Source organism: Eublepharis macularius, chromosome 4, assembly GCF_028583425.1.
Source record: "Eublepharis macularius isolate TG4126 chromosome 4, MPM_Emac_v1.0, whole genome shotgun sequence".
Classification (NCBI taxonomy): domain Eukaryota; kingdom Metazoa; phylum Chordata; class Lepidosauria; order Squamata; family Eublepharidae; genus Eublepharis; species Eublepharis macularius.
In genome coordinates, this window is record NC_072793.1 from 14,119,419 (window position 1) to 14,132,649 (window position 13,231).

The 13,231-nt window shown below is 41.6% G+C and overlaps 1 protein-coding gene across 1 annotated transcript in view; it reads right to left on the reverse strand.

Moving 5' to 3' along the window:
• Positions 1 to 1,734: 1,734 nt before the first annotated feature.
• CACNG4 (calcium voltage-gated channel auxiliary subunit gamma 4) overlaps positions 1,735 to 13,231 on the reverse strand; it is a 139,264-nt gene continuing 127,767 nt past the window's right edge. Inside the window, exon 4 of the mRNA XM_054978279.1 lies at positions 1,735 to 2,273. Within this exon, the coding sequence (XP_054834254.1) occupies positions 1,735 to 2,273 (539 nt within the window). The remainder of the gene's footprint in view (positions 2,274 to 13,231) is intronic.

A 13,231-nucleotide genomic window follows, 5' to 3' on the forward strand; every position in this document is an offset into this window, starting at 1 on the left:
ATCATTAGCCAATGTTAGAGACAAGATGTTGGCATTGTAGACAGGCCTTGGTTTGATATAGCAAGACATTTTTATGTCCTTAAGATACATCTCCACCCAAACATCCACTTCAATCAGTTTATTTCTGCTTTTGAGAGACATCTCTGAGCTGTCAAAGAAGTTTAGTATAAAAAAGCAAGCACAGCTCTGCAAAGATTTCTAAAATTGCCTCTTTTCAGGTCAGCTAACGCTGTGAAGTGGAAACAGAACTCAACGCAAAAGATTCAATACTGATGCTTTAAGGTTAGACCTTGCATATGCCTTGATAATTGAACTGGGCAAATGCAACCAGACAGTAATGGTACTAATGTGTGCTGCTTAATGCAATAATAGTGCATTGACATCAAATGGATATCTTCAGTTCTGAGAGATTTCCTGGTTCTGCTCCAAGCTTCATATCCATGACTAATTTTTGAGATACTTTGCATGTAGAATATCCCTGTGTATCATCTCAGGCTAAAGAATCCATTCCTGAAAGCAGCCGGGGAGTATTTTTCTCAAAAATCCTAGGCAACGGCTAAACAAGAGCAGACAATACTAAGCCAGTTAGGGCAGGGACCATTCCATTCCACTAGGTGTCTAGTTTCATCCATGCTTCAAGATTTTGCTAGAATGAGGTTTCAGAAAGGCATGATTTTTGTGATTCTGAGTTTAGGAATATGAAGCATTTCTTCTTTATGAAGTGGAGAGTTAAAATCTACCTCTATGCTCTTGATCCCATTTTTTAAATTTTATTTTGTTTTTCATATTGGAAGTCAGGTTTTTACTCGTTCTGGGAGACAATGATATGCATTAATTGATTAGGATGGGAGATATATGGCATTTTTGTTTTAAAAAAAGAAATGCTTTATCTAAAAATAGTGTTTCCGCAAGCATGGGCAGATCAAAGAAGTTGTTACAAAATGCGAGGGCATTGAACAACTTGGTAATGTAATGTGTCCTCCAGTCTGGTGGAGTACAAGGTTCACTTCAACAACTCAGTTGTGGCAAATCCTGTTGAGATTGCTCTCCACAGGCATTTATATTGCAAAATAAATTGCCTTAATTAAAAAATCAGATTATTTCCCCCTCAAGTATGCATAAGGCTCAATAATAGAACTATGATTCATTTTTTTCTTACTCATCTCCCTATCAATGTCCTGTAAAGGTTGGTTAATCCAGAGTAAAATGATATTCCACAGTTCTGTAGTTCATCCTGGTTACAAACAGCTTTGTCTTTTTCTCTATGTTGCCGTTGTTTCTGGGGAAAAAAAATCTATTCTCCCTTGTTGCAGCTCAATGGAAACAGAAACACTGGGCTGCATTTTTGATTAATCTGTCCCGGGAGACAGTGACATAGAAAAAACGCCCACACTGAAATTCTCTAAAATCTACTATAGCTAAAACATGTTCCATTCCACAAATTACACTGTACATACTACAAAAGTGCTGGGATCGAAGCTGCTGATTTTAATTTTTTTTTTGTAACACTGAGAATTTTAATTAAACAAATTCTGAAAGAGCTTATAAAAATCAGCTAGAAATGTACAGTTCTGTATCTTCAGGTAATTTCAGTATCTCTGTTTGCAACCACCTGATTTTATCTTGTAGTGTGCAAAAGCATTTTTTTTTTTGCAAAATTCACCTTTTCAGGTATAAAAGATCTGTGTTTTGCTTGGTTTCTTTTTGCTTGTTCCAGGAAAGCAAGCAATCAATTCAAACAGGTGTTGTTCTCCTGTTGACCATGTTGATATGAAGTCCTTCTTTGAATTCCTTTTGAAGGAAATTGTGGACTTGAAGAAAACCAGCATCTTGTTCCATATTGTAACTTGCCGCTGTTGTGACCTTCAAGGGTTCCCTGGACAAGGTGTACATGGAGATCTCATTCATGGGAATAGAACCTGCCATCTTCATGCCAACAGGAGAAATATCCCTGGATGGAGAAGGCTCTGTAGATCGTGAACTGGATCTGGACCTCCTCCTCCTGTATCTATAGCTGGGCATCCTGGCATAAGGAGAAGAGGAAGAAGTCTTAAGGAACTCCCTCTTGGACTTAAACCTCAGTTCTTTGTTTTTTTCAATATAAATGTTCACAGCCAGAACTCCGACCGTCTCTGCCACAATGAAAGACAAGGCTCCAAAATAGAAAGACCATCCATAGTTGTATTGGTTCTTTTTGTCCTCATCCCGTTTATCGCTAGGATCACCTGCATTGCTGGATATGTAGACAATTATTCCTATAATGTTACTTAATCCTGGAAAGAAGGAGAAAAATAGTCTCATTAGGAGAATAATGCTAACATGGAAATCATCACCATGATATGATCCCTTAGCCTTGGATCACATGATTTAACCATAGTAAAGTGATATAGAGGCAAATGACATATTCTGGTTTACCTGGTTGGTCTTGTGACCGTAATAAACCTTTGATTGATTGATTGATTCTGGTTTAAACTGGCTTTCAAATGAGGAAGTACCTAGATCCAGATACTGATGGATCCCTAGCTGAGAGCACTCCCAACACAGGGAGCTAATGCAGAACTAAAACCTAGAAGTTTCACCTTTTAAGCACATGGTAAGTCCCTGCAATTTAGGAGCTCCCAGGGCTTTTTTTTCAGCTGGAATGCAGTGGAACGGAGTTCCGGAACCTCTTGAAAATGGTCACATGGCTGGAGGCCCCGCCCCCTGATCTCCAGACAGAGGGGAGTTTAGATTGCCCTCCGCACCACTCAGTGGCGTGGAGGGCAATCTAAACTCCCCATCTGTCTGAAGATCAGGGGGCGGGGCCACCGGCCATGTGACCATTTTCAAGAGGTTCCGGAACTCTGTTCCACCGCGTTCCAGCTGAAAAAAAGCCCTGGGCATGACCCAGTTGTTGTGAGTCCTAACCCTCCAGGTGAACACCAGTGTTCTAGAGCACAGTTCATACAGCGTAATACAAAGGCCTGGACAGTGCCAACGTGATTTAGAAATACGTTCTAGAATATGTCCTGGGTTCTTCTGCAGAGGTTCCATATCAAATGTGCAGGGATTCCTGAACAGATGATGCACGGAGAGTTCTGTGAAGGAGGGGAAGCTTGAAAACCATTGCTCTAGGACATGCCATCCTGAAGAAATAGGTATATCTTTTCCACTGCCTATAATATCTTGCACTTATTTTTCCAGTTATTATGCTTCATAATATTCTCTGCTCATAGTGCAAAGGCTATATTCCTATTCATCCTTGCTTTCCACAGGCATGGTGACAGCAAGGGAGAAATGTGGCTCTTCGAGCAGGTTGCACAGCAGGAACTTTGCTAACAATGTGATGTCTTGCTGCATTATAAAATACAGTGCAGAAAGGCGCCCCTATCTACTCCACTTACCACGAGAGGCAAATCCATGATACAGATACAGTCAGATTGTCTGATAAACTATGAGCCATCTGCTCTGTTTGGAAAGTATGTCATAGGAAATCACAGAGGGGATGCCAGGCCCAGATGTCACCTTGCTGGGGTGACAAGGAACAATATCCTCTTTTTATGTGTGTATTGGGGAGCATTACGTAATTATCCAGGGAGATTTCTCAAGCTGCCAGCAATTGGGAGGTGAAGCTTGTACACCCACAATATATTTGTAAGAAGCCCTATGCCTCAAAAACTCCACTAACATATTCCTAGGATAAGATACTTCTTGTTATTTAGGCTGAATACGAACACGAGCCAGTGTAGAGTCATTGTTACAGTGTCAGACTTGGAGACTGACATTTTAATCCTCCCTCTGTCATCTAAGTTTGCTGTGCAGCTAACCCTAACCCTTGGACCAGTCTAGAGATTGGCAAGACCCCCAAAATACAAACCAAAATTCGTGACTACCCAGGCCGGTTTGTGGTTCATGAACCAGCAGTTCATCAGATCCCATTTCTGACAAACCGCCACGAACTTTAGGCTTGTTCATTTGGTTCGTTTTTTGGTTCATCACTGCAGACAGCCTGGTGCCGATCAATCAGTGTCCTAGGCAACAGGGGATGGACTTCCTGCAAACCTTCTGCTGACACAGAAGTGATGATTTTCTGACCTGGATGTGACGTTTTCATGATCCAAACGAACTGATTCAGGAACCGGGGGCAAGTTTGTGAAAGTTCGTGGTTCGTGAAATTTGACGAACCATAAACAACACGGTTCGGGTTTATTCCGGTTCATGCCCATCTCTAGACCAGTCACATACTCTCAGCCTAACCTACCTCACAGGGTGGTTGTGAGGATAACATGAAAGACAGGAGAACGATGTAGTTATTTATTATTCACTTCACAACCTCTCCTTCACAACAATTCAGTGAGGTAGGTTAGGCTGAAAGCGTATGACTGGCTCAAGGTCACCCAGTAAGTTTGCAGAGCAGAGCAGGGATTTGAACCCGGGTCTCCCAGATCCTAGTCTGAAACGAACCACTTCAACATACTGGCTTTGGGCATCCAGTGAGGGAAAAGGAGAGATATAAATGAAATAAATAAATATTAGTTGGGCTTGTTTTATTTTCCAGGCTCTCGTGCAGACTATATACAATCTGCTTGTTAAAGCAATGTGCGTAATGCTATGAGACCCACATTCAAATCTCAGTACATCGGCAGAGTTATACATTTCTAAACTCATTGATTTCCATGGAGTGTAACTCTGCTTAGTACTGTTTGAGATTTACTTACTGAATAATAATGCTAAATCCATTTTATATTACAGAAATGATGCACTGTTATTGGTCCTGTCTTTTGAGCTTCTCCGGTATCTTTGATGAAAAGGGAAGCAAAGAAGTACTTTAGGTTCTTATGTTTGAAGGAGGGAGACAAGATACGGTGAGTGGGCCACGGTTATTATTTAACAGTAACGTATAGACATTTTATTATTTATTAATTTCATTTATATCTCACTTTTCTCCCCAAGGAGCACCCAAGGCAGCTTACATCATTCTTCTCTCTTCTGTTTTATCCTCACAACAATTCTGTGAGGTAGGTTTGGGTGAGAGTGTGTCTGGCCAAAGGTCACTCCATGGCACAGTGAGGAATCAAACCTGGTTCTTCCGGATCCTACTCTAACCGCGACAACATGCTGGCTCTCTAAAAGGCAAGTTTCTGCCTGGTTTTGAACCAGGGATCTTTTATACATGTTAACAATAACAATAAACATGATAACAATAACACTATAGAAATCTTCCTGTTCCTTTCTGTCCCGGTCCAGTTACTCTTTGCATGTGTGCATCCGAGAGAAAGCAGAGAACCTTCACACATGCAAGAGATCCTCATAATTTTTAATGCCAGACCAAGCTCCATATCCCCAGTGAAATTAGTATGTATGCTTTCTTGTGAGGAAATTCCATGTATAAACCACAGATCAGAAGCTAAAGTGTTGATCACACAACTTTGTGTAGATGGAGATTTAAAATTCTTGTGGGGAGGGCCACATCCATACATTGTAAACAATGCTGCCACCATTTCTGGATGACATGCTCCCTAGGATCCAATCTAGGATTGTCTTTATTGATACGCTGAAGTTTCTAGTTTTATTTAGCTTTTTATAGTTTTCTAGCTGCTGTCGTTTGGTGTTTGAAATTTTTTATTTTAATGTTCTGATACAGGTTTTTAAAAATCTAGATAGTAGGACTGTACTGTAAGGGAGTGGTCTCTAAGAGACCCATTATTAAAAGGATAAGGACTATAGACTGCATTTCTATGTACTGTCTGTTGCTCTTAAGTAGGATGCTTGTTTCTGTGTTGTTTAATACATCAGGCTTAGAATTGCTTATGTTCTTTTAGCATTTCTTCAGCTCGATATTGGATTTCTGCTGGTTTTAAACCTTGCAAATTTGCATTTATATACCCTATTACATTATTAAATGTCTTTGAAACTGACGGTACTGACTCACACCGTGCAATCCACCTTGAGTGCCAGTGAAAAAGGTAACACTCACTCACTCACTCACTCACTCAACCAACCAACCAACCAACCAACCAACCAACCAACCAACCAACCAACCAACCAACCAACCAACCAACCAACCAACCAACCAACCAAATTTAGCTTTTAACTTGGGTTTAGTTTAACATTTTACATTCTGCTTTTTCATAGCATGGCATATTGTTCTTGATTTGCTCTGGAAACTGTCTTGAACATGCTCCTGAGAGTGCAATATATATATATATATAAACGTATCAAATAAACACTAGCCTGACATTAAGCCAGGATGTATATAAATCCAGTTTGTAGCTGACCTTGCTCCTTGATCCTCTCCTTCCCTTCTTCCATGGAGTATGATGAAAGAATCTTGGTTAGAAACTAGCAGTGCAATCCTAAACAGAGTTACTCCAGTCTAAGCCTATTGATTTCAGTGGGCATAGAGTAAATCAATGGGCTTAGTCTGGAGTAACTCTGCTTACGATTTCACTGTAACTCTGGTAACGTTAATCAGTTAGTTTTGCCCCAGAAACTGGGATTCTGACTTGCGGTTTAATTGAGTCTCAGAATCTCAGATAAAATAACTCTGCTGAAGTCGTACACATGCACTGGTATGCCGTGGGTGCTGGAAGTTAGTTTCTAACCAGGACTCCTTCACTGTGCCCTGTGCAAGAAGGGAAAAGTGCAGAGCAAAGCACCTGTGCATGACTGGCAATAAGTCAAGTTCTTCTTCATCTTGCCTTAATGCCAGTTTGTTATGATATCTAAACGCAGCTGCAGTGTTGCTGAATTTAATTTTAATTTGCCGTAGCTTCCTTTGCACTTTTGTAAGTTTCCCAAGCAGTGAAATACTAGCATTATGCTGCTCTTTGACAGAGAACCTCAGAAGTAATTTTGAAGAAGCATGCCCCTGAGGCTGCATTTATGATGTAAGGTATTTATGATGATAGAAAAAGAACTTATTACTTAGTGGTTGGCTTTGGGCTTTCTGTTATCTATTAAGTTTCAATTGCTGGAAAGCCAGTGGCATTTGTTAGTGAAATTTTGAAATATCTGTCAGGGCTTAGCAGGGCTCAGTTTTGCATCAAAGGGCCATCTCACTTCCTAGCAAGAATGTGAAGTTGGAGATGCTGCATGCTAGACTATTTGTCTTTCTGGGAAGAAGAGGGAGAGAAGAACTGATCCACGGGGTAGGGGGGTAGGCAAAAAGAGTTAAATTCCCTGGACACAAAGAGAATGAGATCCATTTTGGGTCTCTCCATCTGGGGACAACTTGCAGTAAAAGGCTCTAATACCTGAGCTCCATCTTGAGGGCGGCCATTATGATGTGGAACTCACAAAAGGCCAGGCAAAGACTCAAGGTAATGTACGATGACTGATAGAAAGATGTAAATTTTGATAGTAAGAAGCCTACCCTAAAACAACAACAGTTAATGGATAAAGGATTGTGTGTATGAACCTTTACTTTGTATCCTTGCTTGATCCGTTGCTGTGCAGAGTTTATGTGTGAACATTTTCTTTTAAATCATTTTAAAAATCATTTTGAATGCTGGAAGTTTGTTTTCTGTGACCAAAATAAGCCACACTCAAACATGTTACTAAATGGGAGCCAGGTGGTTGGTCAACAGTTCACTAGATTTCCAGAAGCATGCACATGTCAGAAGCCATTCCTTCAAAAGCTAGATGGAGCAAAACCGAGAAACGTAGGTGCTAGGCAGAGCCTGCAGACAGCAATGTGGATGGAGTGCTGACCTCCTTAGTGGGTAATACTCTAATCAACCAGCTGGTGGCAGAGTAGATACCCAGAGAGAAGCAATGAACTCCTCCAGGATTTGGGTAGGCTTGGGATAGTGGTGGACCACCAAAGGAAGACCTGGGATGACCACTGAAAGTCTTGACCTCTCAGACAGCCCAAAGTGGAATGACATTTGTGGGTCAGTCAGGTATTCTGCAACAGTGATAACGAAGAGAGTGCTTCTGCATGTGTTTAGACTAGGTTTTTCATTACAATGAGTTACGATAGCAGGTCCACACACTTCTGTGCTTTCAAAATCAGGAGAATGCCATCAGGATCTTTAACACAGTCACTTTCAGTAAATGCAAGCTTCCATTTTGGAAGCTGTAATTATTAAGAGGAAGAACACATTTCTGGAAAAATCTTAATTAAAAATGCAAAATTTACCAGATGTTCTCTAAGCTAATTCTGTCCTTGGAGGAATTCTCCCCAATAATTGCTCATTTCCTTAGATCACTAAGGCAACAACAGTGTTCTATATATAATGATATATAATGTTCTATCGAACACTACAGAGAGATGTCCAACCAATTATTTCCCTCTTCACAGCCTACTCTGAATGAACAGGGCTTTTTTTTTGAGAGGGAATGCTCCAGAATGGTGTTCCGGCAGCTCTGGAATCTGCCCACGTGTTTCCTTCCTCCTTTCGCCCCACAGGCTCTGCAGTGGAGGTTAAGCTGCTTTGAGTTCATTCTGCTTTCATTTCATTCCTCTCTCTCTCTCTCTCTCTCTCTCTCTCTGAGTAAGAGAGAGAGAGCGCAAGCTGGGGCCCAATGTGGGCTCTGCAGAGGAGACTAAGCTGCTTTGAGTTCATTTTGCTTTCTTTTCATTCCTCTGTGAGTAAGAGAGAGAGCGAGAGAGAGAGCAAGCTGGGGCCCAGTGCGGGCTCTGCTGAGGAGGTTAAGCTGCTTTGAGTGGTACTGTGTATGTGTGTTTATATATGCTGCTTTGAGTTCATTCTGCTTTCTTTTCAATGGGGGGTGGGAGCTGTGTATGTGTGTGTGTGTTGCTTTGAGTTCATTCTGCTTTTTTCATGGGGGTGGGTGGGGCTGTGCATATGTGTATGTGTGTATGTTGCTTTCATTCTTTTGTTGACTGAAGTTGACATTATGGTTCCCACAGCTTTTGAATGCAGATTGGTTCTGTGTTAGTTAAATATATGTTATGGTTATTTGTATTAGTTAAAATATCAGTTATGGTTATTCCAGTTTTATGCTAGGAATGGATAGCTGTGTCCAAGTCACAGAAGGCTTTCAACAATATATTCATCAACATATAGATGTTCTTATGTCTTAATAGCTGTAACTCAAATGGTTCTCCCCACCCTCAGCTGATTAACATTACTGAAATTGCAGTGAACATATGGTTGTTAAGGAAGTTTTTATGAATATTGTTTGCCTGGGACATTGGAATATTTATGAGCATTTCACAATGTCACAACAGCTTAGCCATTGGTAAGGCAGAGTTGGCAGGCAACAAAAAAAAAGACATTTTAAACTAAGTATAAATCTAATGCAGCTAAAGTTGAGTATCTTATTTTGAATTGCTCCAGTAAAGCAAAACTCTCCCTGAAAATTTGAAAATTCAATATGCATTAGGTTAGGAATTTCAGACTGTGGAATTTCGAGAAAGAATTTTGGAAATTTTTTTTCTATGCTGGCAGAAGGAATCAGTTAGAATTTAGATTTGTGAGATGGGTTTTGGATTTTTAGAGGCCCTCTCCTTCTTGCATATTTTAAAATATGATTCCAAAGAAATGAAACATTTGGGAAAGGGAACAGAAGATTTCACTTTTTGTAGAGGTAATAGAAAAGAAAAAAACCTTTCTCATAATAGTGTAATTTCCCAAGCTTACTAACATTTATCTTGTCGTAATGCATTGTGCTGGGTTCTGGGAAGTAGCATCACTTCCGGGAAGCGGCGTCACTTCCGGGAGCGATGTCACTTCTGGAAGTGATGTCATCACGCATTTCTGGAAGCGCAACGCACGCTTCACGCACGCACATGTTACCATGGAGTTCCACGACCTCTTTTTCTAGAAAAAAACCCCTGGTTATGAAGCATGAGGGGCCTCTCTCGGTTTGATAACTGTGTTGTGATGGTAATACATATTGAGCATTTTGAAGTAAGCACTGGAAAGTGTCAGAGGAGTGTCCAATGGAATACTGAGTTACTCCAGTCTAAATTAGAGTTACTCCAATCTAAATCCATTGTAATCAATGGGATACAATCAACCATCGAAATCAATGGGCTTAAACTGGAGTAACTCTGCTTAGGATTCCACAGAAAATGTTCTTGTAATATGTGTATCTGGAGAAGTAAGCCTGATGTAAACCAAGCCTCCTGGAGCTTCTACACACCCAAGTGACTCCACAGGTGAAATTGTCACAGTAGTACAACTGCAATATGATGTGGAGGTGTTCATATACCGCTTTCCAAGCACATTTCTGCCATTCTATTTTCAGTTAATAGTGCTGATTCAATACCATTATAAGGCTAGAGAAACAATCAACAAAGTTGTGACGGAAGTGGCTCAGCACCAAAGCAGTGAACTGCTACAAGAAACTAGAGCCAGAATTTCAGCACTTACGTGAGTTGCACAGCACCGTGCGTATGATGAAGCACTGAAGGATTTTTACAAACCGTTCAGGCTATTCCAAAGTGTATCAGATACTCAAGCAAGTTTAACGACTTAGAGATTAAACCTTCAGCACCTTGTGGAAGCAACAGCATAGCCCAGGTTTTTCAGATCATTTTGTAGCTTCAGGTAAATGGTGTAAGAAATCGCAGCACAGCAAAGCATATTGATATTAAAGCTCAGCTTTACGTAGCACAACAGTACTGATATTCTTTATTCACGACAGCAGTAAACTTGGTTCTCCCAAGTGTGAAATATTAGATGGAGTGTGGGACCTAAATGCAAATCCTCAGCAATGAAGCTCTTGAGGAGACTGCCATGATTTTTCTGGCTACTTTTCACAGTCTTTATTCCTTCAGGTTCATTTGCAGGGGAGTAAAACTTTCAGTCCGCCCATTTGGTAGTTTAATCTTTTACATAGTATATTTCTAAAGAGCCACCACCACCAGAGACTTACTGGTGCTCTAGATGTCTCAAAATAAACACAGACTATGGAGAGAAAGCCTGAGGCCTTTCCTTCTGACCAAGCCAGTTTTAGGCAACCATTGCTAATCTATCTATCTATCTATATAAAGACAAGTGTCCTGGCTGATGCATCAACGCCCAGCCCAAACCCCTGGACCTAGAAACATGAAATTTGGGGAAACATTGCTTTCATGACGTAAACACCGGCTAAGAAGGAATTTTAAGAAATTCACCCCCTAAGGGGGTAAAAAGGGGTCAAATGTGTTTTCCCAAAGGGATACAGCTTCCCCGTGTGGTTGGCAGACTGCTGCCTGCTTGTGCCCCCGCCCACTGCCAGCTTGGCCACTCTTCCCTGATTTAGCCAGGGTTTCAAGGTCGTTTGCATATGCAGGCTGATTTGGGCTCACAACATTCCACACTTCATCCCCCCCAGAGACAGTTGGAACACAGAGGTCACTTGCATATGCAGCCTGATTGGTCCTGACCCCTCACATTCTAAACAGTATGCAGTTGCTATTGGAAGTAATTGAATGTGTCCTGAGGTCAAATGCACCTCCCAGTCTTCTCCAAAAAGTTCCAGAGATGTTTTTATTTGCCAATGAAGCATTGTTGCCAACTCTGGCTTGGGAGATTCCTAGAGATTTGAGGGTCGTGCCTGGAGAGAGCAGAGCTGGGGTGGGTAGGGTGTTCAGAGGGGATGTTATGTCATTGTAAGTCTTCCATTTCTCCTAGACTTCATGGTATAAAATAGAGAGTGTCTCTGAAGCTACTGCTTCCTACAGGGGAACTGACGTCTGTAGTCTGGAGATCAGTATTAATTATGGAAGAATGTCAGGCTTCACCTTGAGGCTGGTGATCCTACTCTGAAGGGTCTGGGACCAGATCTGGGCAAACACATGACCAGCAGATAGCAAAATATATTTATATTTAAACTCAGAATTCCAACGTGGAAATCCAGGCTAGAGAGAATACACAAATAGTTCCTGTTAGGTTAGGTCAAAGCAAAAGTGATGTCATTGTGTGTGTGGAAGACAGGATTAAACAGAGAAAAGCCACACACATACACATCAGCTATAGGACTTAGATACTTGCTAGGCTGTTTCTCAAGATGGAGTTTTGCCCTTTTAAAACTGGAGGCAGTCACAATATATAAAACAAGACAGGAGTACATTCTCTTATGCTTCCACAGGGGCTGATATAATGCATTCTATGCTGTTATAATTAGGAACTAAAAGTCTCGATAAAAGTTATTGCTAAAGACAAGACGATACGGAGTGGTTTGTGAGAGATCTAGACTAGAGATGGGCACAAACAGCAATATGAACTAAAAAAAGCCACGAACAGCCCAATCTGCTGTTTGCGAACAAGCTTTTCGTGAGGCCCCATTCTGAACAAACAGGTGGTCGTTGCAAGCCTCGTTCATTGCTGTTCGTCAAGCTAGACAGTCTGGCACCTGCAATCAATTCCCATGGCAATTCAGGCAGGGATTGTCTGAACTTGTGCTGTTGCCCTGGAAACCCCACTCTAAGACCAGTTTAGCTTGATAGGCAAGTCTTCCTTCCAAGTGTGGACTGGACCTCCAAATTTGTTACAAGAGGAAAAGACCAGAGGCTAGGGGGGCTCCCAGCTCTGGCTTTCAGGGAGAGACATCTGCTGTTAGAGAGACAGGGTGAGTGCATTGGAGCTTGAATTTTCTTTGTGTTGTGGGATAGGGATCTACCCCTTCAGGTTCCAGGGCTGCTGCCAGGCTCTGGGGCCAAGCTATTATTTATTATTGGTACCTTTCCTGCTGCCTGCTCATGTAGGGTTTCTGGGAGTGGTGCAGTAGGGATCTTGATGGCTGGAGGAGAGCCTGCTGGCTCCCGCGAACAACAAACAATGAACATGTTCATGACAGGATCATGTTCGTCAGTGTTCGTTGTTCGTGGATGGCAACGAACAATGAACACCATGTTCATTTTTTTCTGTTCTTGCCCATGTCTAATCTAGACTACATCACTAGTAACGTTATGCAAATTCCAAGTCAGTGTCACGATCTTGGTCCCATCATTATTGTTCAGCCTAGCCCACTTTACAGGTTTGTTATGAGGATATAGTGAGGAGTGGGTCGGTTTGCAAATGATGGGAGGGGGTGCTGCAGGTTCCCTAACTTGCATGCACACAAAGCACATGTGCTCTCTGCACCACCTGCCAATGAAGTCACTTGCGGTGTGACCCGGAAGTGATGGCATCCCACCGGGGCGGATTCTTTAGGAATCGGCCCCAAAGATAGCAATTTCATTATATTTGTGGCTGATTCCTAAAGAATTGGCCTGGTGTAGTGGTATTGCTTCTAGATTGCACTGGGATGTCATCAGCTGGGGACATTTGTGCATTCACAACCATTTCTCCTG